At 38.9% G+C, this 27,035-nt stretch overlaps 1 protein-coding gene across 2 annotated transcripts; it reads left to right on the top strand.

Annotated features, from left to right (window-relative positions):
- The first annotated feature begins 160 nt into the window (after positions 1-160).
- On the top strand, positions 161-20,654 carry RBM46 (RNA binding motif protein 46). Of its 2 annotated transcripts, none has more exons than XM_033007259.2 (6): positions 161-360; positions 3,112-3,273; positions 9,287-9,754; positions 11,128-11,910; positions 17,609-17,668; positions 19,193-20,654. In XM_033007259.2, exons 2-5 carry the CDS (start codon positions 3,123-3,125, stop codon positions 17,653-17,655), a joined length of 1,449 nt encoding a protein of 482 aa, XP_032863150.1. In that variant the 5' UTR covers positions 161-360; positions 3,112-3,122; the 3' UTR covers positions 17,656-17,668; positions 19,193-20,654. The 2 variants fall into 2 exon arrangements, with proteins under 2 accessions (XP_032863150.1, XP_032863151.1); XM_033007260.2 differs by lacking the exon at positions 161-360 and adding an exon at positions 1,390-1,470.
- The last annotated feature ends 6,381 nt before the right edge of the window (positions 20,655-27,035 follow it).

Here is a 27,035-nt window from a genome sequence, read left to right as displayed (position 1 = left end):
TGCCGGGCACCGCCCTTTTCCTCGCTGTGATTGGCTGTCGCCGCCTGTCGATTATGCCCGTGCCCGCCCTGCCCGCTCCGTGATTGGCTAGGCGGGGGCAGAGCGAGGGAAAACTGTGGCTGCGGGGCCGGCCGTGACTGTTCCTTGCGGGCCACGGGGTCTTCGCGGGGGGTTTTGCTGCGGCCTTCGCCTCCCTGGGAGCGGCAGCGGGTTCGGGTTCGGGGCCGGGCCCGGGCCCTCGCCGTGCCGTGGGGAAGAGCGGAGGCGGCGTCGAGGACGAGGGCGTGTGGGGAAGGAGCCGCGAGGAGAGGGGTCCGCGGCAGCCGCCCTCAGCGCGCAAGTCGGCGGGAGTAGCGCAGGGTATTTCTGGGACTGCTGTACTTCTCTCTTTCCTTTCCCTGCCCTACATGACGTCTGGTCTCCTCAGGTGGCGTTTTCGCCCCGAGGCCTGACCCTGGTGCACTTGCTTCCTCTGCTGGCCGCTTGTCCTAGCTCCTCGGTGCTTTCTCACCTCTGGGAGCACTGCGGGCGCCCTCATCAACCCACGATTTTCATCTCGTGTCCCCTTCCTGCGCTTAAAGATGCCGTTCGTCTCGGCTGGATGGTCGAACTCAGTGAGACAAAGGGAAAATTCATTTATCTCTCCCTTGCCCCAACTTCATTGTTGCCTTTCCACACCTTGTTAGGCCTGAAACTGCCGAGAGTTTTCCTGATAACATAATCTCCGTGTAGTTTGTAGGCCATGAAACCTTGCTGAAAGGAGATGGAACACCATTTGTAGCAGAGGGGGGTCATGCTGTTACTGCTGTTGCCTGTGGGGGGATTTTTTTTCTGCTTTACTCTGCTTCTTTTATGGAATCCCATTTTGATGAAGCCAGCAGTTGTTTAGGGGTTGTTTTTTTAACAATCAGTGATGGGTATTACATAAAATTCCCCGGAGTGGTTGCTTGCACGGATTTCTGCTCCAAAATGAACACCAACTTGATAGAAAAAATACATATGTATCTCCACCAAAAGTATTTTTCTGGGATGGAAGAAATTGCAGTTGTATTTATTCGATCACCATTCTAATCAAGGGATGTGTAGTGTCTGTTATAATGTCGCATGAAGGCTGTTGTGAAAAGAATGCACTGAAGAATAGTTTAATTATTACTTTGATTCAAAGCACATTTGAAATGACTAAGCTGTTACGGGAGAGGGGGAGGAAGTCCACCTCTGGACAGTAATATAATTGCTTAACATGCCTAAATGTGGCAGTGTAAGAGGCTTAATCGCTCCATAAATACGCTGTATAATCCTCTAAAAAACTTCAATTTATACAGAGTCATTTTAGTTAGAGATAATGGGGTAGTGTTCAGTGGAATGTGTAAGTGAAGAATAAAAGGGCTAGCAACCATGGGGATAGCATGGAGACAAAAACTTGCTTAGTGTGACCAGCAATCATCTAAAAACCTTCATATATAAAGAAAGGTGGGGTAACATTTGATACATTACTATGTATGGCTTTTTTTTGCTAATTGTTTCTGCTAGTGGTGGAGGGTTGCATAGTCAACTGTCAGGTAAAAAATATAATGTAGATAAATGTAAATAATGTCGGGTAAAATATTGTACATGTAATGGTGCTCATTTGGATAGTCAAACTAGAAGTAATAATTTAGTTAGTACAAAAGCACCAGAAATGACAAACTGAAGAGGAGAAGCTTCAGACTGTAGAAAAAGGATGCAATTGTAACTGATTTTGAACTCTTCTTCCCTCCCTTTTGGCATTGTTCAGTTCAGTGCAACCAAGTTTGAGTTTTACAGATTTTTTTTTTTTTTTCCTTGAGATAATTGGTTTCTTGGTACCTTGAGTAGTGGAAGTCTGATGAAGAGACAGACACATGAATGCTTATGCACTCTTTACTGTCCTTGACTTAGTTTCCTTTATTCTCTGCTTTCCAGATACTTTATTAATTGAAGCCTTAACTGGGAAGCCTCATTGTTCAGCAAATAATAGTGGGTTAACAAGAAACATTTGTGTGAAATTTAAGCTGGTTTTAACTTGTATTTGGAAAAAATAAACTGCTGATGTCTCAGGACTTTATTTATTGGCGCCTGATCCTGAAGATAAAGCAAGCTGAAAATATAGGGGACATTAAAGAACAAACAGGAGTTGTAGCTTATTTTTCTGGTGGTGATTTTTTTGGCAGCGTTTCTTTTGGAGAATGAGTGTTACAGCACATTGAACGTACCATTTGGACAGAGTATTTAAATGTTGAAGAGGATTTCTTGTCTAAGTATTGCAGACATAACATCTTGGGGAAAGAAGACATAAATTGGGGAAGGAAAAAGAGGCAGTGAAAAAAATCTGATGTGAAAGTTAATTTTTTTAGGGGTTTGACTAGTAAAGTTGGTAATTGCCAGATGTGTTCCTTGGTATGATTATTTCCCATCATCTGGATGACAGAAACATAAAGCTGTTGTATGAGATCTTGGCATGCCAGGGAAGTAGCATCAAGAGTCATACTGATAAACCTTTTTAGTTTTGGAGATTGTGAAAATGGATAAAATAATGAAAATAAGGACCCCGGAGGTGGGATTATTTCAACCCTGTAGTTTTGCCAGACAGTTCTGCCTAGATATATTACATATTGGTTTTAATTAAGTTACTTTTGTTCATGAATTATTGGAATTTTTTCTGTTAATTAGGCATGGATTTAATGTATTTCTTAAGATTTTTGTACTAAAATGCAGTTTTAAAATCACTGCTATTTCTATCAAATGTAGTAATAAGGAAGTAGAATTTGTCACTTCAAGTAGCATATAGGTCTCTGCACTACTGTGATAATGTGGTTTATGAAAGAATTCATTATTGTATTTGAAGGGCAGCATACTTAGAAAATAGTTGTGATACTGCTTATGAAAGTTTGAATATAGAATATACAGTTGCTGGTTGAAGTTCAAGATTATCACAGCTACAGACTGTTCTGAAGACAAATATGTAGATGATAGTAGTTGGATGTAGGATTGAAGCTTTACGCTTCAGTAAGTTGCTTTTCAGTGTTTTGGTAGCTTCTGTATATGTGTAACAACTTAGAATTATCTTGAAATATCTGTCATGTTTTGTTGAAGCTATTGCAGACATGCACGAGGAAAATAAAGCTGCAGCAAACGGATGTGGCAAAATGCGAAGTGGCACTCAGAATGAGGCTGCTTTACTGGCCCTGATGGAGAAGACTGGATACAGCATGGTTCAAGAAAATGGGCAAAGAAAATTTGGTGGTCCTCCACCAGGTAAGGTTTTCTTTTGAGATTATGAAGTTGGAGTTTTTTTTCTGTAAGGAGAGCTATATTGGATCAGACTGAAAGTCTGTGTAGTCTCATATCCTGTATCTTGACAGTGACCAGTAGGAGATGCTTAGGGAAAGAGTGTAAGAAAAATGAACATATACAGGGTCCTGATACGCTTTACAGTTTCCAGCAGTTTAAGGTCTCTTGTGCTGGACTACATTGAACATTTACTCTTGGTGGGTTTAAGAAGTCGCAGCTCTAAAAGCAGCAAAACAAATGTGGAGCTGAAAATACTGAGTGTGTTCCGTATGACTGAGAACACTCTTGAAAACATGTAGTGGCACAGAAGGGAAAACCAAATTGGTAACAGCAGGTGTAACCTGCTTTATTTCTTGTCTTGCTGCATGCATTGGCTAAGTTTTTTTTTTTTTTTTTTTTTTTTTGTTTTGTTTTTGTTTTTTTTTTTAACACACCTCTGGCCTCTGAGATAGCACCAGTGAAGGTAATCAAACTCATTTTGTTTTCAGAGTTGACTAATCTGTACTTCATATCTAACATACCCGCCCCAACTATTCAGAGAATAAAAATTGATAAATGATGAGCTACTGGAGCTCATCCACTGGATATGTTTTTAACAGTAAAGTACAACAGTCAGAGTTTATTATTCATGTGTTACTGTTCTTTCAAACAGAAATTGTTGAGTATGCATCCATGTGTAAACAGAAAATAACAGTTGATAAAAATCTCAGAGAATGACAGATTGTATTGATGCTATAAAAACTACAGTCATCATCTTGCTTAATTTATGGTGGTTTGGGATGTATTGTCACAGTGTAAATGGGAGACTTGCACACTTGAACTGGGAAGTTATAGCTGCAGTGAAAACTACTTTGTCACTGAAATGTTTTTCTATATGCCCAATTATATTTTCACTACAGTTAATGACAAAAAAAAGTATAATTAAGTCCTGCGGCATATGGAATATGTACATTGCAATTTGGAAGCAGTGACTATTTGATTTAGTAAGCATTTTTCAGGATGTTACTACGTTGTAAGACTTAATTTTTTATTGTGTATTAAATACTATTTCAAAACCAAGTCTGATACCATGATTAAGTAACTTAGCAATAATAAATCTCTTGAAATAGCCCTATCCCCTGCTACAATACTTTTGCTGAAACTGGTGCAGATTTAGTTTATAGAAAACGAGTAATTCTCACAGGTAGTGGCAGGAAAAGCCTTTGTTCAGCACTTCAAATCTGCTTTCCAAAATAAATTTAAATGACTTAGTTTTAAGTAGGACAGATATTGCAAGATCATTTGACTTTAATCCATGCTTATACAAATGCTGGAAACTAGTGGGTTTGTCTTGTGCTGCAAAGGCCAAAAATTTATGAAATAAATGGATAAAACCCAAATGATTGGAATTCATTATTGTTTTGAGTGAAGATGCTTGAACAGAGGAAGAATATTTCAGTAGATACATACTTTTCTTCCTAATTGTCTTGTCGTTATTCCCCTATTCAAGAGTTAACTTTTATGTTGGGGTTTTTTCCCTACCAAAATGTCATTTTGTTCTCCTCAATAATATTTTAATAAGTGGCTTCTAGATCATTTAGTTTGAACTTCTGTGCATCTTACGCATTTACTTCATGCTCAGTTATTATTGTGTTGAGCCTGATGACTTTTTTTGATGAAAGCACATTTTCAGAAAAGTATGTGGGTTTGGTTTTGAGAACTTTAAAAGGTGGGATTATCTACTCCTACACTTAGCTTGTTAAAATAGTTAGCATCTTTCCTGCTGAGTTTGGGCTTTATTTCCAGTCTGAAGTAGGTTTTTTTTTAGTTTTCTTGAGGAAAGATCTAATACCTTTAATTCTTGTAATAATGCTGTGTCGGTTATCTCTATTTTAACGTTTCTTGTTATTCTGATGAAATGAATCAAATGCCTTAAATCTTTATGAGCATTTCTTTTATTTTTGAATAGTTTTTCCAGTGTTGTTGACATCAGCAGTGTAGAAGAATTTTGCCATTAGGCCTGGTTGTATCACATGGAGTACAGTAACTCTTCTTTTTGAGTCAGATTATGCACTTACACAAACGGAAAGAAGGAAAGATCTTTGTGCTGCTTTTTCAGTTTGTTCTCACTTGTGGCCTGTGATCCTGTATCTTTAAGTCAGGCTCGTAAGCATGAACTGTATTGCTTATTGTTACAGGTAGTTTAAGATACAGCTGCATCAAAATTACTTCAGAAGTTTTTACTGTCTAAAATTCTGTACATACTTTTACTAGCCTATGTAAAACAGCCAGAGGAAGCCCTGTGAAATTACTTTGAAAGTGGAACTGGAAAAAGAACTGCAGGGTGTCACTGACCTTCCTGAGGGCTCAGCCAGTTCTGAAATTATTTAATATTTTTTTTCTGTTATGATTTCTAATTAGAACATTAGGCAGGATTAAGTGTACTGGTAAAATTACTTTCATTAATGAAATTTGTTAATTTTTTCTGAAACTGGATGTGTTTGACAAGGTGTATCTTCCATAAATCTGTTTACTGACATTAATTATATACCTCTCCTTTAAATCTTCATGTATTTTCATACTTGCTTAGGCTGGAAATTACCCAAAGTTACTACTATAAATGGTTTTCTAGGCCAGGTGAGACTTGAATATTTGAGATGTCTTGAAAGAAATTGCAATAACTGTTTGTAAATTAAGAGTTTCACTGCCAGTTTTGCTTGTTTAAGATGTGGTTTCTATAAACTTGTGTTGCTGCCAAGTGAGTCTTACTGTCAGCTCTGTTTTACTGTTACCATCGTGTTTACCTGACTGGCACGTTATCCAGAGCAAGGCTCAAAATTACCCTGAGAATTGACTTTTTTTTTTTTTTCCACCTCAATTGGCAGTGGCACAGTTTTTGTTGAGTTTATGCCACTTGAGGGAAATGTATCTGTAGAGTGTAGTGTGGAAAAAAAAAAAAAGTCAAAAAAAAGAATTTTCAGTGCTTTGTTTGGGTCCTTTGCTTATATTGCTGCAGACATAATGATGTCATTAGGCATGTAAGTCATTAGAATTACAGGGAAGAAAATTTGAGATGGCATAGACCTCACTAACAGTGAGAGGATTTTAACTATAATGTGAATTGAAGTTTCATTCCTTGAACTGCTGCAAAAAAATAATCCTATAATCTATCATCCAGTGATCATAGAATCAATCGTAGAATACAAGATGGCCCAGCACCCTGTCCAGCGCTGGGGAATCCACCACTTCCCTGGGGAGATTATTCCTGTGGCTGATTGTTCTCATTGTGAAAAATTTTCCTCTTGGGTCCAATCGGAATTTCCCCAGGAATAACTTGTAGCCATTACCCCTCATCTTTTCCATGGGACTCCTTGTAAAGAAGGAGTCTCCATCTTCTTTCTAGCCACCCTTCAAATACTGGGACGTGGTGATAAGGTCTCCCCTAAGCCTTCTCTTCTCAAGGCTGAACAAACCCAGTGCTCTCAGCCTTTCCTCACATGACAGGCTTCCCGGGCCCTTGGTCATCTTTGTGATCCTCCTCTGGCCCTCTCTGGCCTGTCCTCGGCTTTTTTGTGTAGCAGGGACCAAACCGAACACAGGATTCCAGGGGTGGCCTGACAAGCTCTGAGTGCAGTGGGTTGATGGTTTCTTATCTCTGCTGGTGATGCCCTTGTTGATACAGCCCAGCATCCCGTTGGCTGGCTTTGCCGCTGCAGCGTGCTGGTCACTCATGTTGAGCTCGTTGTCCCTTTCCACAGAGCTGCTCCCCGGCCAGGCAGATCCCAGCCTGTGCTGCGCTCCTGGATTATGTTTTCCCAGGTGCAAGACCTTACACTTGTCCTTGGACTTTATAAGGTTCTCGTTAGCCCAGTGTTCCAGCCCATCCAGGTCTTCCTGCAGGGTGGCTCTCCCTTCCAAAGTGTCCACTCCCCCACTCAGTTTGGTAGCGTCAGCAAACCCCACCAGGGCACACTTGATCCCATCTTCCAGATCACTTATGGAGATATTAACCGGTGTTGGGTTCAACGTGGATCCTTGGGGGACCCCGCATGGGACAGGGTGCCAGTTTGAAAAGGAGCTATTTCCTACCACCCTCTGGGTGGTGCCTGTCAGCCAGTTCCCACCCGCTGCACGGACCGCTTGACTAGACCTTAGATGATAAATCAAGTACCCAGTCAAGGAAACTCTGTGGTCACTTGGTAACTACTTGAGGGATGGTGCTTTTGGTTAACTGTTTCCATGTTTGCTCTATTAAATACATGTCGCTCATTGGCAAATGTGGCCCAGACCAGGTTTTCTCTAAATCAGGAGTCATAACTTACTTGCAGTTGGCAGTGATGTGCTGTAATGATAAGTTAGTATGCAGTTTTAAAATTAGAAGGGTGGCTTTTTGCATGGTAGGTGGCGTTTACTTACTGAGAGTCACTTTAATCAGTTACCAGTCCCTCTTCCCTTCTTGTCCTGTGCAGTTGCTTTTGTCTTTGAGCTCCTCAATGGTGTACTGTTGGTCTGTGCTTTTTTATGTGGGCAACTGACTGCCACAGTGTGAGTGACGGCAGCGCTAGCGTGCAAACTGTGTTATTGCCATGTCCTGTCAGATCTCAGCTGAAGTAGTCATAAATGTTTATAAAGCTGAGAATGGTGAAGATGTTGAATGCTTTGTGGAACAGAGCCAGACTTTTTCCTAGTTAAGCCATGGCAATGTGGCTTCAAATGCATGTCAATTCTGATCCCTTGGTAGCTTCCATGTGTACCATGTAGTTCTTAGTGTACAGTTCACAGATGAAAATCAATTCTGTGAGAAGGCAAAAATTTCCCAATTCTGTTAAAGGTTTTTTCACAAGTAGATTACGTGCCCTTTGATACTTACATGAAGGAAAAAAAATTACGTTAATTACAAAATCACCTAAATATAATTTATTCTGAACTTGAAGCCAAAGTAAAATATTTATGTTCTTGTTTTAACTTGTCAATAGCAATTTTTTTTCACCTTGTCTCCTTATACTTTGTCATTTCATACTAGTACTTACCATATTTTGTATTATTTTTTTCTACCAGCTTTGTATTCCTTGCTCGCTCTCCTGCAGACAACCTTTCATGTCAAAGCTTTAGAAAAAGCTGTTAGTTACGATTTAACTGGTTGTCGGCCTTTAAAACTTCTGCCTGATTTGTCTGACTTGTTTGGTTGTGGTGTGGGTTTTTTTTTGTTGTTGTTTTTTTTTTTTTTTTTTTTTTTTTAAAGCATATTTTGGGAAAATGTAGTGCAGACCATAACTCCATATTTTTAAATGCATATATGGATTTTTACATGTTGAACATACCTTTCAGCGTATCTGGCAGAGATATAAAAGAGTGTATGAATGTCCTTTGCTTAAGGACAGAAGCATGGATCTTCCTGTAACTTTCAGATAGGAACTAGGGACTCACCTGTTCTGTGGAATTTTTTTTTTTTTAATTTCTTTTTTTCCTACAATCCAGCTCCAGTCCATGAAACCTGTGGTCTGTTTTTAGAGGAAAAGTTTAGTCTTTTTGACTGTTGAGGATAGGATGACTCCATATCCCACCTTCCACAGGGAGTCCTATTTTAGTGGATGAATGGAGAAGGTGGAAGCAAAATGTTTGGACCTTTTGAATGATGTCAAGGAAGAAAATAAATCTGCACTGAGACCCTGACCAAATTTTCTAAAATATGGGCAAGAAATGCAGAGAAACATTTGCAACTTTAAAATGGTAGAGTAAAAAATACAGCTTATGTTGTTTCTCAGTTATCACTTATCAGTTGTATTAATTGCTGACATATAATTATAAGGGGCAAAACATGATTATGGTATTTTTTTATTTAAACATAACAAAAATAAGAACTAATTACTGGATGACAATATGCTAGTTTTAAATTAAGACTAAAAATAAATAACTCCCACCTCCAAATTATGTTGGGGAGAGGAGTGTGCCTGTCTGGCATTTGTACTAAGATTGTTGTTGGATAATTTATTTTCAGGTTGGGAAGGTCCTCCACCACCTCGTGGATGTGAAGTTTTTGTGGGTAAGATTCCTCGTGATATGTATGAAGATGAGTTAGTTCCCGTTTTCGAGAGAGCCGGGAAGATCTATGAGTTCAGGCTGATGATGGAATTCAGTGGTGAGAATCGAGGCTATGCTTTTGTGATGTATACTACCAAAGAGGAAGCCCAGCTAGCCATCAAGATTCTTAATAATTACGAAATTCGTCCAGGGAAATTTATTGGTGTCTGCGTAAGCTTGGACAACTGCAGACTATTTATTGGAGCAATTCCAAAAGAAAAGAAGAAAGAAGAAATACTAAATGAAATGAAAAAAGTTACAGAAGGAGTGGTGGATGTCATTGTTTATCCAAATGCCACTGATAAAACTAAAAATCGTGGCTTTGCTTTTGTAGAATATGAATCTCACAGAGCAGCTGCGATGGCTAGAAGGCGGCTAATCCCAGGTAAACCTATTTGTAATTAAATTGAGTTTTTTGGGGAGTGTCTTTCTCCATTTTGCAGGAAGTGGGGTGGTGGATTGTCCCTATTTTCCTTTCTTTAAGGTATTTTGAGAGTTAGAAAACTGCAGTAGTGCCTTTCAGCTGAAGAGGATTTGTGGGGGGTGGGTGTGTGTGTGAAGTTCATGAATTGGGATTTTTTGTTTGTTCGTTTGTTTGTTTTTAATTTTGGTTTTGTTTTTTTGTTTTAAGCTGAAATTTAAGCAGTTCTGAGAAGGAAAGAGCAGACATCTTTTTAATAAACATATGTGTTTGCTTGGGCACACATCCAGTTTTCATTGGCATGCACTGGTCCCTGCACATGAAATCTCTTAAAGCTGAGCTTGAAAAACATGACACTTGGAATGCGTTCCTTATTTTGAGTGTCATGAGTGATGTTATTGATGTTTCATATTTTAAAAATGTTTGAAAGTAGTTCCTTGATCTTTTACTAGAAAATAATTTTAAGAGCTTAAGTAGAAGATTACTTTTTCTTTGCACCTTATTTTATATATTTTGAGGGAGGGAAAGTAGAAGGGGTTAAAGAAACTGAAAGAGGAGGGAATAAGTACAGTTTAAAAGGGAAATTCTAGAAGAGAAATTAAATAGGGAAGAAATTAAATAATATAGTTGGAGGAGCAAAGTCATTAAAATAGGTAATATAGCATGGGCATTACTGAAATGAATGACAAAACTGTGTATTTATTAAGGCTAAGATGTAGGCAAGTCTCACATTAATTGCTGCTAGAGTGTTAGGAAGGAATGTTACCTAAGACTTACATAGGCCTTGCAAAGTAATGGGAGAAAGATGGCCACATCACTGAATGTAAAATAGACTAGTCGGGTGACATGCAAAATATCGGCTTGAAATGAGTAACAAGGTGGTGTTTTTTGTTTTTTTTTTTTTTTTAGTTTATGATTTTGGTGTCTGCTGCAATGTAAAGTAAGGCTTGGGCTAGTGCATATACATTCAGATGACTTTTTCCAGGTGGTGACCTTACTTTTTAAAGTGGTAGTGCTAAAAAGGCTGTGTTTACTAAGTAGTAAAATACTGTGTTGCTTATGGTTGCTTTATATATGCATGTCCCATGAAGTCTTTTGGCAGCTTATGGTGCTCAGTGAAGTCTAAGGGTACAGATTTTGAATCTTTGCATTTTTTCAGAGTCTTCTGTAATAATTTTGGGTAGCAGTATTTTACATATTTTGCTTGAGTAGATGCAGGCAACAAAACCCCATTTCACGTGACATGCATCATATTTGCTTTTTGTAGAGGTAGTCAGTAAGAATGATTTTGTCTTCCTTTGCATATTTCTTATTGATGTAATGCTTCTTTGCTGTAGGAACATTCCAGCTCTGGGGTCATACTATTCAGGTAGACTGGGCAGATCCTGAGAAAGAAGTTGATGAAGAAACAATGCAGAGAGTTAAAGTATTATATGTAAGAAATTTAATGATATCTACTACAGAGGACACAATTAAAGCTGAATTCAACAAGTTCAAGCCAGGAGTAGTTGAACGTGTAAAGAAGCTGAGAGACTATGCTTTCGTTCATTTTTTCCACCGCGAAGATGCAGTTACTGCTATGTCTATAATGAATGGAAAGTGCATTGATGGAGCCAGTATTGAGGTAACACTGGCTAAGCCAGTTAACAAAGAAAGTGCTTGGAAGCAACATTTTAATGGTTACTTAAGTCCTGGTTCTGAAAATCTGCTAGGGTTCCCCAACAAAGGAGATGGCCATCAAAAATCTTTAGGGAAACCAGCAAGCCTTTCGGTTCGTCTTAATGGTCAGCACAGCCCAGGCCCCCCTGAAGTTGAAAGGTGCACATACCCGTTTTTCCCAGGAATAAAGCTTACTCCAATTAGCATGTATTCTTTAAAATCCAGTCACTTCAGTTCTGCAGCAATGCACCTGGATTATTTTTGCAATAAAAATAACTGGGCACCGCCAGAATACTATTTATATTCAACCACAAGTCAGGATGGGAAAATACTTTTGGTGTACAAGGTGCTCATTCCTAGTATTGCAGATGGTTCCCAGAGTTATTTCATGCCAGACAAACTCTGTACAACAGTAGAAGGTGCAAAGGAGTTGGCAGCACAGTTCACACTTCTGCATCTAGGTAAGCATAAACACTTTCAATTAGTTCTTAAGAACTGAAGCTAGAAAAGTTTAAGATTGTGCTTTGTGTATATATCTTGGTTTCTGTGTGTTATCTTTATATAAAGTGTAAGTTAGTCTACAGAAGGATTGTTTCTTGTATAGTCATCTGCATCTGGATGATCAGGTGAGAGCACTGATGAAACACTGTGAGCATCTATACAGTGCAGTGCTAGAGCTATTTTTTATTAGGTTTATCTACTGTAGTGATTTATGAAGAACAACTAGATGATGTGTAAATTGACTTATGTATAAGGTCATCTGCATAATGATTATGGTGCTGAAAATTTATTTGAAAGGCTGTGTTCTTGATTTATTGTCAGAGAAAAAGAAGTGGTAGATCCATGTTCAGATAAATAAGTGGGTTCGGGAAGCTTTTTTTATTCCTCTTTATAGATATTCTGAAGGCTATATCAGAGTGTCATTACATGATTCTACATGTATTCTCTTTAGTTAAAGAGTGCTGTCATTTTTCTTAACCAGAAAATGGGAGAAAATACGGATACAGTTATTAATTACTTTCTGAGTGTAGCATATTCACTTATATATACTCCATTTCTTAAAATTATAATGCAACTACTAGAAAATGGAAGTTATTATATTATAAAAAGCTATGGTAAAATATTTTTATAACTAAGATGACAGATCACTGCAGTTCTGTGTTATCCCTGTTGCTTTATAATGTGAAATACTTAAATAATACAAAGCGTAGCACTTTTGCCATCTAGTTCCTGCCCAGCATTTTTCAGAACATTCAGAACACAGAACTGATTTCTAGTGCCAGGTTGTTCATCATCAGATCAAACTTCATCCTTAAAGAAATCAGAATTTTGGCTCTTTGGTACTCAGATGTGAAGGCTGTTACAGAGCTGTACCATGATGGTTTGAAAACTGTTCATACTTACAGGGAAAGCTTTGTATAATCTATTCCACTTGTTCTTTTGAACGATTTCTTTTCTGCTTGGTTAGCTCTTTTTCTGGTCTTTACATCCTGGTGTATTTGAAGATTGAGATAGGACTGATCTTTATAATTTTGCAAGTATTATGAACGATCACATAATTTCTCTGTTCTGCTGAGTAATGTTCTTGTGTGTTTGTTGCATGGTTTCTTTCAGCATGACTAGATTAGTAGATGCTGTATCATGAAATGAATTCTTCCTAGTCTTTTGTAGAACATCATAAATATCTTTCTGTCACTACAAAAAATGTTTCTAATGAGTCTTAGAGCCAGAGGTTTAGGGGTTTTTTTCTTAATTTTTCTTCCTGTGAAGAATTACATTGGGGAGGATAGGCTTGTTCAGATAGTACAAACTAATTTCTTATCTGATTGTGTGTAGACAGTTGGGGGTTTTTTGGCTTGTGGGTTTTCTTCTTGTTTGGTTTGTGGGGTTTTTTGGTTTTTATTAATAATGGGAGCAATGCCAAAGTTGTTTGGGAGGGAGTATTTTTGTTTTTGGAGTGGTGGTAGGCAAGTTCTTTCCAAGTTTCTTATAATGTCTAGGAAATTCAAACAGGTGGTGCTTCAATTAATGTTATTTCTGTTTATTAATAGACTACTGTGTTTTTTCACATTCTAGTTTAGAATATCAGCCTCCTTAAGCGATGGGCTTTGAGGCATGAGAGGAGTGGCATTCTCTGGGGATAGTGCCTACTGTGTTTGAGCCAGGCAGTGTCTGAGGCATCAGACTTGGTGATGCAGTAGAGTCAGCTCTGGATACAAGCACAGTGAGATCGTATAATACAGTAAATAATCCTCTTCTGGTTAGCAGTGCATGCATACAGAGCTCAGGACTGCATCCACAAGATTTAGAGCTTGATTCTGCTTCAGGAATGTAAGGAGGAGAAATGAGAACAGATAAAGAAGTGTTTATTAAAATGCTTTTACTTCTTAATTTTGGCTCAGTGAAACTAAATTTTCAGGGAAATAGAAGCAGAAATAGTAACTGAAAGGTAATTGGAGTCCTGTGTTAGTGATGACTGCTTCTGTTCCTGAGAAATGCTTTAAAAAAGAATTTTCTGTTCCATTATATTCCCTTCTTTATTTTTTTTTCCCCTTCTATTTTTTTTTTTTTTTTCCCTCACCTATTCTAGTTTTGGTGGATTGGAAAAGCTACTGCTGATAGAAAATTGTTAAAATAGCGTTCCCATCCTTCTCTTCCTCATACTGATACTTAGCATTTGTTCTGGAAGTTTCTTGATACTTAGGCTGTGGTGAGATTTTTCTTTTGGATGAGTTTGTAGCAGACTTATTTCAGGCTTGGACTATGATGCCTTTTTTTTAAATGCATGACTGAAATGTAAACAAGCTTTTTCTTCTTGCTTCGAATCTTGCTTCTCCTTTGTTTTGATTTTGCATGACCAAGAGGTCTTAGAGGAAGAAGACTCTCCAAAATGAAAAGCCTTATACATTGTCTCCACTTTAGCAGTGATGTTTGGTTTGCATTAGTAGGTCATCTCCAGAAGGTGATATTTTCAGGTGTTCAAAGTGATGAGATTTATTTATTTTATCTATGCCTGGTTTTGTACACACAATGGGCAGCGTTTTGCTGGTTGAGCGTCGGTTTCCAATTTTTCTAGCTATAAAAATTAGGGCCCTACCTTTATAACCCATGTCTTCTTGAACACAAAAGATAAAAAGGATGTTAAACTCGAAATAGTGGTGTGAGGCTCTCCTTTAAAGAATGAAGACAGCTTCAAGTTCTATACCTGACCATGCATACCTGCCCCTTTTGTGGCTAAGAGATAGAATTATCTAGTGATAATATTTTTTCTCCTATACTTCTATGGGAAATAATTGCCAAAACAATTAGAAAAAAATAGACTAAGAATGATTATTCACATCTGTGGTCAAGTGCAGAATGCAAATAAGTTTAAAAAATATTAAGAAAGTATGTGTTGAGATTATCTCTCCAGTTATAGTTAAGAGTGCTCTATGGAAAACATTTTAAGGTAAATTTAAATTAACAGTGTTTTAAAGCTTTCTAGCACGCTGTGTGCCATATGATTACAATTAATGTGAATTCTTAGCAGAATTCCTAAATCCCAGGTTTGTTTTTTTAAAAGCTGTCCACCTAATGGCCTGGTGCTAGTAATATTGTCTTGTTGTCTTTGAACTATAAAACTTTTGATGGCTTCTGTGGATTCTTGTTTCTGAGGATTTGGCCCTGTACAGCGCGTGCAAAACCCTCTTTCAAGGCACACATACATGGCAGACTTTTGAAAGATACACCTCCTTCATGTTGATAAACACCCTCTTTTTGGTGTTGGTATTGTGATACTGAAGCATAGCCATAAGGAGCCTAGAACCAGATTTTCTTTTCCCTATCTACAGAAGTTATTTTTGTTCCAACACTATGTTGAAAGAGGCATCTACAACTAAAGAAGAGTTGCTAGTTGTGCCAGAGAATCCCTCCTTCTCACTGAAGTGTCTTTTGTATGGTTTGTTTAATGATGCTGTATGGATGCATGTGTTGTGGGATTTGTGTTTTTTTTGTTGGTTTGTTTTGGTTTTTTAATAAGCAGCGGTGATTTTGAGAAAAGTCTGTGTTTCTTCTTGGAAGCAACTTACTATAAGCATGAGTATTTAAAGATGACACAGGGAATAATTCCTTCTGGTAAGTAGCTTTTCTTACAGTAACTTAATTTTTTTGCCTATTTAATTTTTGATTATGTGCGTAAGTATTTTTAAAGCATATAAGCAGACTAAGGTAAGTGAGAAAGGGCTGCTTTGATAGAATTTTAAAATTGGACTGTTACAGTTAATAATATCAAAGCACTCTGCTGGCTTTTTTTTGGTGATACATATTTCTGTATTTACTTTCACATAACAGAATACTTGGTTGCTACTGCATACAGTCAGTAGTCCTGAACAGACAGCAGTACAACAATTAACCACTTGGTGTCACCTGAATATTTTGAAAATGATGCTTGGAGGAAATACAGAAAGCTATGACTTCACTAAAAGATGAATAAGCTACATTTTAATCTTATTAGATAAATCATGAATGTGTCAAGGGATTGAAAAAATTCAGGCTTGTTTAAATACATGGATGTTGCATGTTGGTATGTTTTGTGAGAAGGGGCAGAGCTACATGTTGAAGTTACAGAATGTGAATACTGGGGGATGGGAGCTGGGGGTAGGGATCCAGAATAGGAAAAAACCTGAATATCCCATAGAAAAAATCAGTACCTTTTCCATTAATTTGAATCTCATTTTGACACAAATAAGTCTGTGTCTTTAGAAGTTACACAACACCTTAGTGCTGTTTGCAAAATGATGCTTGGCTGTTAAATGTGGTATCCAGTTAAAAAAACATATTGCCTGTCCTTGATGCTGACTAGATGCGAGGCAGCTCCCGTTTGGAGACTGTAGAGTTGTGCTAATTAACACAGGCTCTACGTTCCACCTCTGGTCCAGAAGCAGTGTTAGTGCCTAGTCAATCCCACAATAGGAGGCATTATTTATCATTCAGGTCGTTTGCATCAGTAGTGTAGCTTTGTAGCTTATGGAATCAAGCTGGCTCATCCAGATGACTTCAAAGCGTAGGCAGAAGAGAACTCGAAGTTGCATAGATGTGTGCTGAATTGTAGGAGAACTTCCACCTTCCTTTCTTCAGTAAGAGTAAACATCTGAAGCTTAGAAAAGGGAACCATTCAGAGAATGGTTGGGGTTTTGGGTTTTTGTTTTGTTTTCAGTTACTGCAGGTGGAATTCCACTGGTTTAAGGAGGTAACAGAAGATGTCAGAACCTTTTTCTAGGCCTTAAGATAACACCCTCTGTAGCAAAGGCTGAGTCCTAGGGAGTTCTCTCCCTCCTGAGTCTGACTTAAGGGTGATGAGGAAGAAGTTTTGGTGAAGTTTCCTCAGTTTTGGGGATCTGCCAGGTTTTAGACATGTATTCCACAACAGGGTATTCTTTGTTCACTCACACATGCTATTCCATGTGGCATCTCATTGAGACACAATTTAAGAAATTAATTTTTAGGTAGAAGAGAGTATTTAAAAGTATTTAGCAGAAAGAATTTAGAAGAAAATAGACCAATAAATTTCTGAAACAAGGAAAAACATTTTAAGAACTAACTATAGCATGTAACAAATTAATTCCAGTTTACCCACGTAGAATGTTTATAGTAAACTACTGAAACAGGCAGAGCAATTATTGTATCCTACTACTATGCATTCACTTGTTTGAGCTGCTTAAGTACTGCATACAGTAGCAATTTACAAGTCAAGGGTAAAACTTACATAAAGTAGTACAAGAGTGTGTACTCAGCGTCTCGGATTTGGAACACATGTATGAGTGGACTGCTGTCTTAGACTTCAGACATTAAACTCAAAGTTCAGTTGAAATGTTTTTATTTTACTGTTTCGTTTTAGGGTTTTCTTTACTTCAACACTGCCTTGGTTTGATTTATCAAAATTAACTATATTGCTGTTGGAACAAGCAACAGCCAGGTACAAAATGTAAGAAATTTAAATAAATACAGAAATTGCTGGCTTTGTTTAGCAAGTACAGATGATAACTTGTGATTGAGTGTGTGTTGGTTTTTTAGTGATTTTTAGAAGAGCTCAGAATGTAGTATAAGATGTTCCTTAATACTATGAATTTAGAAATCTTAAATATTTATCTGATGACTTACACATAATGGTTTTTATCACAGCCCCCGAGCAAGCATATATAACTTTGCTGTCCCTGAATGCAGCATAGTGGGATAGTAGAGGTAAGTAAACCTCCTGGGTTTGTATTTGGTGTAGGTTTTTACCCCCTCAAAGACGTTATCTTCGCTGTGCTGTTTCTTGGAAAAATTGGTCTCAAAGTCATTTGCCCACATCCACACCTCTGAGAAGGCTTGTAAAAATAGTATGTCCAGTCTTTTTTTTTTTTTATTATTATTATTTTATTTATTTATTCCAAAGACCACCATAGCTCTACTGCTGTAGACCAGCTGGTGAATCACCCAGTTCATGTGGATTGTGCAGCACAAGGGAAGGTTATGTTTTTCACTCTGAAAATGACTGAGACATTCAGTCATTTCTGAATTACTTGCATTTCCAACTTGGTGTTAAATTTATGTTCAGCAGTGGAGTAGTTACTACACTAGTGACGTGGGCTGTTTCTTTGGGTAGTTAGTTTCATGTAAAAGAGTAATGTCTCCTCTGATTTGCAAAAAAGCGTTATTTTTAATTTCTGCATTTTATTCTACAAGGGTAAATGTTCTCTTTTTTCAAATATGCTATTGTGGATGAATTTAAGTGTGGATGTCTGTCACTTCTGAGGCCTCATTTTTTTAAAATGGGGATTACCATCTTCTCTGAATGTTATGAGATTGATTTTTAAAAGTTTATAAGGCAGTTTGAAAATAGCATTAAATCTATACTCAGTGTTAACCTTACTGCTGGAAGTTTCTAATCTGAGTTAGCCAGGATTTGTTCTGAGGATTCAGTTACTTTTCTGTTGCTGTTGCTTACAAACAGGGAACATAAATTTGTAAATCTGGATCTGTGTAGGAGAAATTGGAGAAAAATAAGTAAGAAATGTTGGACTGTGTTTATCCATGAAGTAACTTGGCTGACTTGAGTAGAGTCGGTCACTTCAGAACAGGTCTGAATTTAGGGCCCATTTCTAGTCCATTGATGACAGCAATGAAGTTGGATTTTGTTCATGCAGTGTATGTGGGACAGAACTTGGTTAATAGTACACTGGGATCTAAAGTGTTAAGTATGCAATATGAAAGGCTGCTACTATGATATGTATGATGTATTAAGTTGTTATATATAACAACAACTCAGAACAGTGATCTAATAATCACATTAAAGCTGTCATCTCTACAATAATGACCCTTTGTTTTACTTCCACTGAACACAAACTATTAAATTTTGGTTAAAAATAAATATTTTCTCAGCCTATATATATATGTTCAGTACTGAAGAATGCTTTTTTAAAAAGTATAAGGCTCTTAGGAAAAATCTCTTGAGATTAAGTTCTAATTTTTAATTTCTCTTTTTTTAGTAGGTCCTTTCTGATGTTGCTTGAAGTGTTGACTAAATTCCTTAATGATTTAAGTTAGTATTAGGAGTGCAGAGGAAAGGGATGAATGCAGCATTGGCATAAGACTGTGATTGCTTTCATTACATCATTATCTTAAATTCTGTTAATAGTTAAGTCTGTGTTGGAATAGGTAATGCAGTATGTTTGCTGAAATCAAAAGTCTGTTTCTTCCCCCCTTCCCCCTCTTTTTCTGCAGCCAACTGTATACCCTATTTGGCTTGAATTTCCCTGAAGAAGTTTGGAATTTGTTGCTTTGGATCTTGCCACAAAAGGGAAAAAAGAACACCACATGGATACATAATTACTGGAAATTCACATTACATGTTTATTGATGAATAATTATTCAAAGCACATGTGTGTATTAAACATGTCACTTTAAAGATTAGTGAAATTAAATGTTAAATGGTTGAGGTTAGCGTGATTAAATTTGTTTTGAAAAGATATTTTGTTTAAAAGTTTTATTACCTGTAATAGTTTATACAACAGTAGCTTATTTTTAGTGTTGAAATAATTTGCTACAATTCCTACTCTCGTATTTTGAGCTTCGTGCAGAATTTTTATAGCTTCTGTTGTAAGTAATAAATCTTAAGCAAGCATTAAAGAAATAAACAAACCAACAAAAACCCGAAAACACCCCCCCCTAGAAACCCTGCCTTTTCATACATAAACATCCATAATGTGGAATTTAAATACCACGCTCAGATTTGTTTATGTAACCTGATGCAGAATTTTATAGGAAGAAGATGCCCAATGAAATCTTTGCTTCTGGGATAGCATTACATCGGTGGAGGAGTGGTATTTGGAAGGGCTCTATGTCAGAGTACCATCAGGCTACACGAGATGCGTGGCTGCAGTCATAACATTGAGGTTAAGTACTTCAGACACTTCTTTGAGAAGAAAAAAGGGGAAAAAATTGTTTTGACACATACAAACTGCATGTACTTTTATGTACAGCTCGCTCAGTTGTGTTTCTTGTTGCTAGCACCTCTCTGTTGGGACATGCGTGCTTCCAAGTTCAGAGGCCTTGCTCTAATCCAGACTGTCCCTGTAAGCAGCACGTCTTGCCTGGGGTAGCTATCCAGCAGCTTGCTCACTTTCTACTCAGGCCATCTTCTTCTTAAAAAACATTGTTTAGCATTAAACTGAAAATAGTTTTAAATTTTTTAAATTGGGTGTATGTAATTCGTTTTGAATGAGACATCTTTGTTTTTATTGTGAGTATTTAGCATTATTCCGTAAAGTGCTTTATTTATTGAATGACAAAAAATAAAGGCCTTTTTTTCATTTTAAAAATCTGAAAATAATACAGTAGATCATCTTCCTTTTCAATTTGGTATATAGTTTCCGTTCCTGGTCAAGGAATAGGACACGTGGCATATATTAAGAATATAAGGGCCTCACCTATGCAAGTAGTGCTTGTAAGCTGTTTTGTCTGAAAAATGCTTGTGAAAAAGGAATATTATGTAGACAGAAAACAATATAATGGAAAGATAGAAAGTTGAATAATTTTTCTTAAAAGCGGTCAGCTCTTGTGATCCATCATATATTTTTAGTTCAATGTGTTTCATCACCATATTAAATTGTCTTTTTTGCTGTTAATTCAGATGTAGTTACAGCAGTTTAATTTTATTTGCATTTGATATTAGCTACCTAGTAGTTCTAAGTGTTGTAATTTTTAATGTTGAAATCATGTGTTTCACTTCTGTACTTGAATTAACATTTACATTAAATTTATGCTGTTAGTATTGGGTGTGTGTTTTAAAAAAAAAAAAAAAGTACTTACTTTACACATGGTACCTTCACAAACTTACCTTGCAGGATTCACTTTGCTTTCTCTAGTAGGAAGCTTTGGCCAGAGGCGCCTTGCAGGTGCTTTGGTGAACAAGAGGAAGGGTAATTAAGTGGCTCAGTGAAACCTTGAAAAAGGAAAGGTCATCTTGTGGTTTGGGCCTGGTGGGCAGCCAACCCCCCCAGGTGGTCACCCTCCCTTCCCCCCCCACCTGGGAATGGGGGAGGGGAGCAGAGGGGGGAGGGGAGACTCGCAGGCTGAGATAAGAACAGTTTAATAATGGCAATAAAACGAGACCAATAACGATGATGGGGGGAAAACAAAAAGAAATATATAAACAGGCAATGTACAGCGTAACTGCTCCCCACCCGCTGAGCAACCCCCAGCCCGTTCCCGGCCGGCGACCCCGAGATACCAAGATCCCACAGTCGCAATCCCAGAAGTGAGAGAGAGAGAGAGAGAGAGAGAGAGAGAGAGAGAGCCCCTCCCCAGCCACCCCTCCTCTGTACAGTGAGCATGACGTTCCATGCTATGGAATATTTCACTGGCCAATTTGGGTCGGGTGCTGTGGCCGTGCTCCCTCCCTGCTCCCTGTGCCCTGGCGCACGGGCAGGACACGGGCAGTCGGAGAGTCCTTGAAGTCTCGGCAGCAGCTGAAAACACCAGTGTGCTACCAGCATTCTTCCCATACCAAACCCAAAGCTAAATCCAAAACACAGCACTCATCTAGTCCCTGAAAGGGAATATTAACTCTATTTCAGCCCAAACCAAGACACATCTTTAAAAAGCAAGTTTGCTTAGTAGCCTCTATCACATTTGAAAATTGTTAGACTGTTAGGATTTCTGAAGAAACTCTGTTGGGAGGAAAGGGGAGGCTTGCTTTACTTCATGGGTAAACTAAGTGGTCCCTGAAGCCAAGACAAAAATTGGTGTTTGAGATGGAATAATACAGTAGAATGCTGATAAGGTATGGGGCATTTAATTTAAAGGTATTTGTGCTTGGCAGCCTGAGAATTCTAGTCTACAGACTGCTGAAGTGAGCTTTATTTTTATTTTCCAGGTGTCACAATTAAGACTTACTTATTACAAGTTTTTTATGTAGACACCTTTAATGACGCCTTGAAAATACGGTAGACTTTGCACGTGCAAGAACAATTTGATAAAATAATATTCTGTCATACTTCTGATGGAAATCTGGGCCTAGCAAACCAAGGTAGAACTGCTATTGCTAGCCACTTAAGGGAACTGTGGCAGACAGAGTGCATAGCATTAAGGTGAATACCTGTAGGAGAGCTGACTTACCCAGCAGGCAAAGGGCGGTACTGACCAGTGCTGGAGAAAGCCATGGGATTGTATTTTTCAGGTATGTAACATCCTTCTTGTTCAGATTTCTGACTGTGCTCCCATCTTTGAAGCAGTCTTGTGCAAAAAGCAGTTTTGCTGCAAAGTAGCAACTCCCATCATTATTATCATGAGCATGTACCTTGGCAGTTATTTTCAGCATTCCCAACAAGTGTGACTGTACAAATCCTTGATCAAACATTGGGATATAAGGAGTGCTGGGTGGAGGTAAGCTAAATACAAATACAACCCTCAGACAGGATGGGGTCTTTGTTTTGCAGGTAAGAACAAAGATGTGAGGAATAAGCAGCTGAAGCAGCAGTAGCACTCAGTAGCTATAATTCAGGGGTTTTGAAGTTTATTTAGAACACATCATTAGAAATCTCTAATCAATCTGCAGGATTGCAAGCATATTTTTCATACTTATAAAAGTCTCACTGGAGCTTATTAACCTTTTAAAAAACCCTGAAACGTGTATTTCTTCTAAAAATGAAACGTGTATTTCTTCTAAAAATGTTGTGTCAAAGGGAGAACATGGTGTTGCATATTTTTGACAGTACTGTTGTATAACTGAAAAAGGTGAATCCGTATGCCATCCTGTTCTATAATTGCTGTAGAAACTAAAAGTGCTGAAAGTAGAAGTCACTGACTTTAGTGAAACAAAGTTTTGTTCCTTTGTGTTAAACTCACTGCATTAAAAACTTTCCCTAAATAAGAAAAGGTGGTCCTTATTCTTAGTTACCTTTTGTTATCTGCTTGCTTGTTTTTATTTTTGTTTAAATGTTACAACTTGTGGTTGGTGACAGATGGTAAAGGCAGTGTTACTGAGCAAGCATGCTGTGGGCTTCCAACCCCTGTTTTTTCAGGGAAAAAAACCCCAGTAGATGGGATAGGGAGAACTAAAGCTGTTTATCATGGAGACCTTGTGTCCTGTGTAAGATGACTAACAAGAGTTACTAAATTAATGGGAATTTTTTTGAAATAGGAAATGGTATTAAAAAGCAAACCTGCTGGGAGTTACTAGGTTAACATATACTCTTGAGGTAAAAGCAATCCCCAAGAAGCCTTTCAAGTTAATTTCTTATGCACAGCAGCTGTGCTAACAGAATGATCAGTTTAGCATCTCTTCATGGTCTAACCAGAGGAAGGAAAACAGGTAAAGATCCAGCAGTCTTAAATATAACTTTTCCTGCAGTTAGAGAGAGCCCTAATAGGCCCCAGAACTGCTAAGAAAAGGTTTAAAGCAGTCAGTCAAAGCTCCTTGACCCCTCAGAGTTTTCCCACCATGCTAACGAAGCTGTTCCGAGGCGCCACGATGCGACAGCATTGTGCCGCAGCGTCTGGGGCTGAGCTCCTCCGCCTGGGAGTCGGGAAGGGTAAAACGACTCCGTTTGGGAGTTGGGAAGGGTAAGAAGCCTTGCCCTCCGCACCGCAGGACTAACACCCTGCTCCAGGGGCAGAGCCTGGTTGCCACGTGAAAGCAGCACTCAGGCCACCAGGCAGGGGCTGAGGGCAGGCCTTTTCCAGGCACTGACAAACTACGGGGGGGGAAGCATTAATTGACAAGAATTATTTAAATGTACCTGAGTAATGGCTTCATTTTTGTTTAAATGGTGTTCCAGCCATCTGACGCAGCTCTGGCCTTCCTGCAGAAGGGCTTAATTTCTGTGAGGCTGGTCCTTTACTTGAAAAGGAGCTTTTCTGTCTCCAAAAATGTAAATAACAGCCATAGAACAATCAAATGATGCGGCCACTGTTGAACCAGGTGAAATTGTTAGGACTTTAGAATGCAAATACCTGCTCATGGGAATTGAAAGAAAATCTTACGTACTGCTTGAAGTACAAGGACGCTTAAATACCTTCAAAAAGAATCCTGCAAAACCAAGATTGTTCCAGTCTTGTGTTGTTGTGAGAATGCAGCAATGCTTTTAACTAAGCCAACAGGCAAAAGCTTTAGACTTGAAAGAGGTGAATAATCCAGGGTAATAACCACGGAGTGCAGTACTGGCTTGGAGATCAAACAGTAGTGATTGTACTCTGCATTTTAAAACCTGTGGTGCTTCAGAAAGAAGACATAATATTGTGATTTTTAGATGGGGAGGGGAAAGTTTGACTGTCACGCAATAATTGGCACAATCAGAAATTGAAGTTAAGCAGTGCAGGAACCAGAGGCATTGGCAAAGGCAGAGGGTAGCTCACGGCGGCTGGTCTGTTTGCTCCAGTTCAGGATAGGTAGGAAGTCAAATTCATTTAGAAAGCCAGGGCAGGGTATGACTGACATGAAAGATGACCCTCTCTCCTTTGACAATCCAAGGAGGGTAATATATGTAAGCACCAGTGTTAGAATATTCTGCATGGATAATGGAAGATTATTTATGTGCTGTCAAAATCCACTGGGGAAAAAGAAAAACAGAATCAATGTGAAAGTCAATGGAAATACCTTGATGGAAAACTTAGCATAAAACATTAACATAATCCTAGGGGCAGCTTGCCAAGAAACAAGTACCCATTTCTGTATCTGAGCTACCCCACTTCAGGCCCTGAACATTTTTTTCACATTGCCAGAGGCTAGGGCTGCTATTGACTTAGAGTTTCCTGCAGAGGGAAGTATTCGCTAGTGTATGAAAACCAAATACTGAGTCAAAGCATCCTTGTCCAAGCTAGAAATGGCTATGTGTAAGCAAAGAGAAAAAGACCAGAATGTCAAGAATGGTATTCACGGAGTTACACAGTTGTTTAGGAGAAGTCAAAACATTTCAAGTGATAAAATAGCTCTGAGCAAAGGAAGCTTATCAAATCAACAGGAAATACAACAGAATGAGGCATCTTAAGTATTACCCCTTTATGATTTAGGAGCCTACCTCTGGGCTGCAATACTGATGATGTTACTCTAAAGAAGACGAAAACAAATCACTAGTTAAAAAAGAATGGTCCTGGAAGTTCCTATTTTTCCCTGGATGTGTGCTTCCATCTCAGTCCTTCATTCCTTCCTGCCAAAACGGATTACTGTCTCTCATGTTTGAGGACTTAGCTCCTGGATCCTGGGCTGTCCCGAGGTGGGCAACCATTCCCGAGGCAGCACGTGGGACCCTCCCTCCCCTCTCTCCCTGTGCTGAGTGCCTCGCCCGGTCCCTGCAGCAACAGGGCCCTTCCAGCCCAAATCCTGATGCCTCCCTCGCTCTGCTCGATAGATTGAACAGCAAGGGAGGGGAAGAATGATTCTTCCCATTTCCCAGGAGCTTTTCACAGGCAAAACTTAGTATTTGCAACACACTCCTAGAGAAGACAGAGTAGTAGGTTGGATTCAGAGTAATGAGAGAAAAGGCTTCTCTTTCCCCCCCCCGCCCCCCCCCCTCAGTGAGAAGGATCATTGTGCTGGTTGTGGGTATGTACTTTAATATATGCACCTGTAGCATAAACAGGCTCAGAAAGATTAGGCAGAATAACATCTATTGGGAAGGTCTGTCTGAGCTCAGGGCAGGAAGCTGTCATGATCTTTCAGGAATTAAGTGGTTCTGTCTGAGGAGATGCCTCAGAAACATAAATAGCAAAGGAGGGCTTGAGTGCGTTAAAACAGCAACCCAAAACAACAAAAAACTCAAGATGCCTACAGGATGACACATATTTTGAGGACAACATGACAAGGTCTGAGTGCCCAATTTCAGTTCTGTCGTAGACAGCTGCAGCTAAAGCTCACATTCTTCATGGAATCCAAGGAGATGTTTGGTTTCTAATATACTATTTTTATACATGGAATAGAGATACATCAGAGAATGGATGACAGCTCATTTGTAGCACTAGCTTTCTAAGGAGGGGTGGTGAGCAGCTTTCACACATGAAGTCTTACAGTGAAAACTATGATCATAGAAACAGTGAGTAAAGGTTTGTTTGTGGTTTTTTAACTGAAACAGAAAGGTAAAAAAGGCAACCCCTACCCCCCAAAAGCCCACCTCCATTATCTAAAGCAACATACGTGAGAGAAAGCTACCTGAACTCTTAACACCGAGGCATATATTTTGTTGAAACTGTCACTACATATTTCCCTTAAAAAAAGCACATGGGTTTCAGCTACCATGAAATCACATTTATTTTATCCATTCATCCTCATCAAGGATTTAAGCTACGAAAGTGGAAGATTAAGACCAGAGGAAAGAGTCATATCACCCAGTTTGTCTAACAGTCCAAACATATCACTCAATTTCATTACATGCCCCTGGAGCAAGCCCAAATAACAGCAGATGAAAGCACATCTTCCCCAAAGGCATCAAAGTCCACAAGGTACCAAATCTTGCAACATAAATTGGATCGGGGTTTCCTAACCTTAAACAGATATGGTACTTTATTGCAAAAATACTTGATTTCTCCCACATACGGAGGGTGTTTCCTAAGCTCTTGATATCTTCTCTTGCTTTGAGCTCAAGAAATTTTCAAAGCTAGCTACCAGCTTTACACACTGGTAACAGCTTGTCTCTATTAATAACTATCAGATGTATTTTCCAGCTTCTCTTTCACAATCCCATGTGAAGCTTGCCTAATATTTCACTAACAACTGACTAATGCTACAGGAGGACTCCAGCGAGCTGTGAGGCGTGTGGGGTTCAGCTCTGTTTAGCTCTGGTGAACCTGCACAACAGAGCTCACGAGCTGGTCCTGTTCCACAGCTGAAACGGTGAGAGCTGTGCGTCAGCAGAGCTCACTCCCCGGGTTTTGGTTTATCTGACCTGGAGGGGGGACACGGCCCCCAGTTCACAGGGCCCCCCCAGAGCTGGGCTGCTGGTGCCCTGCAGATCTCGAGCTCCGGAGAGGAGCTGGAGCTCAGTTCTCTCCTTGGAGGGTGCAGGGGCAAATACGGGTACAAGCGTTCACAGAAGCACACACGGTATGTCTGTCTGTCGGGGAAAGTCTTCCA

This window comes from Tyto alba, unplaced genomic scaffold (genome assembly GCF_018691265.1).
Source record: "Tyto alba isolate M040663 unplaced genomic scaffold, T.alba_DEE_v4.0 Super-Scaffold_6, whole genome shotgun sequence".
Lineage (NCBI taxonomy): Eukaryota > Metazoa > Chordata > Aves > Strigiformes > Tytonidae > Tyto > Tyto alba.
This window is presented reverse-complemented; position numbering and strand designations above follow the sequence as displayed.

Coding starts and splice junctions, on each gene's coding strand:
- RBM46 (XM_033007259.2), top strand. CDS start 3,123: ATGCACGAGGAAAATAAAGCTGCAGCAAACGGATGTGGCAAAATGCGA. Junction 9,755..11,127: donor TAGAAGGCGGCTAATCCCAG/GTAAACCTATTT, acceptor TCTTTGCTGTAG/GAACATTCCAGCTCTGGGGT. Junction 11,911..17,608: donor GTTCACACTTCTGCATCTAG/GTAAGCATAAAC, acceptor TTTTTATCACAG/CCCCCGAGCAAGCATATATA.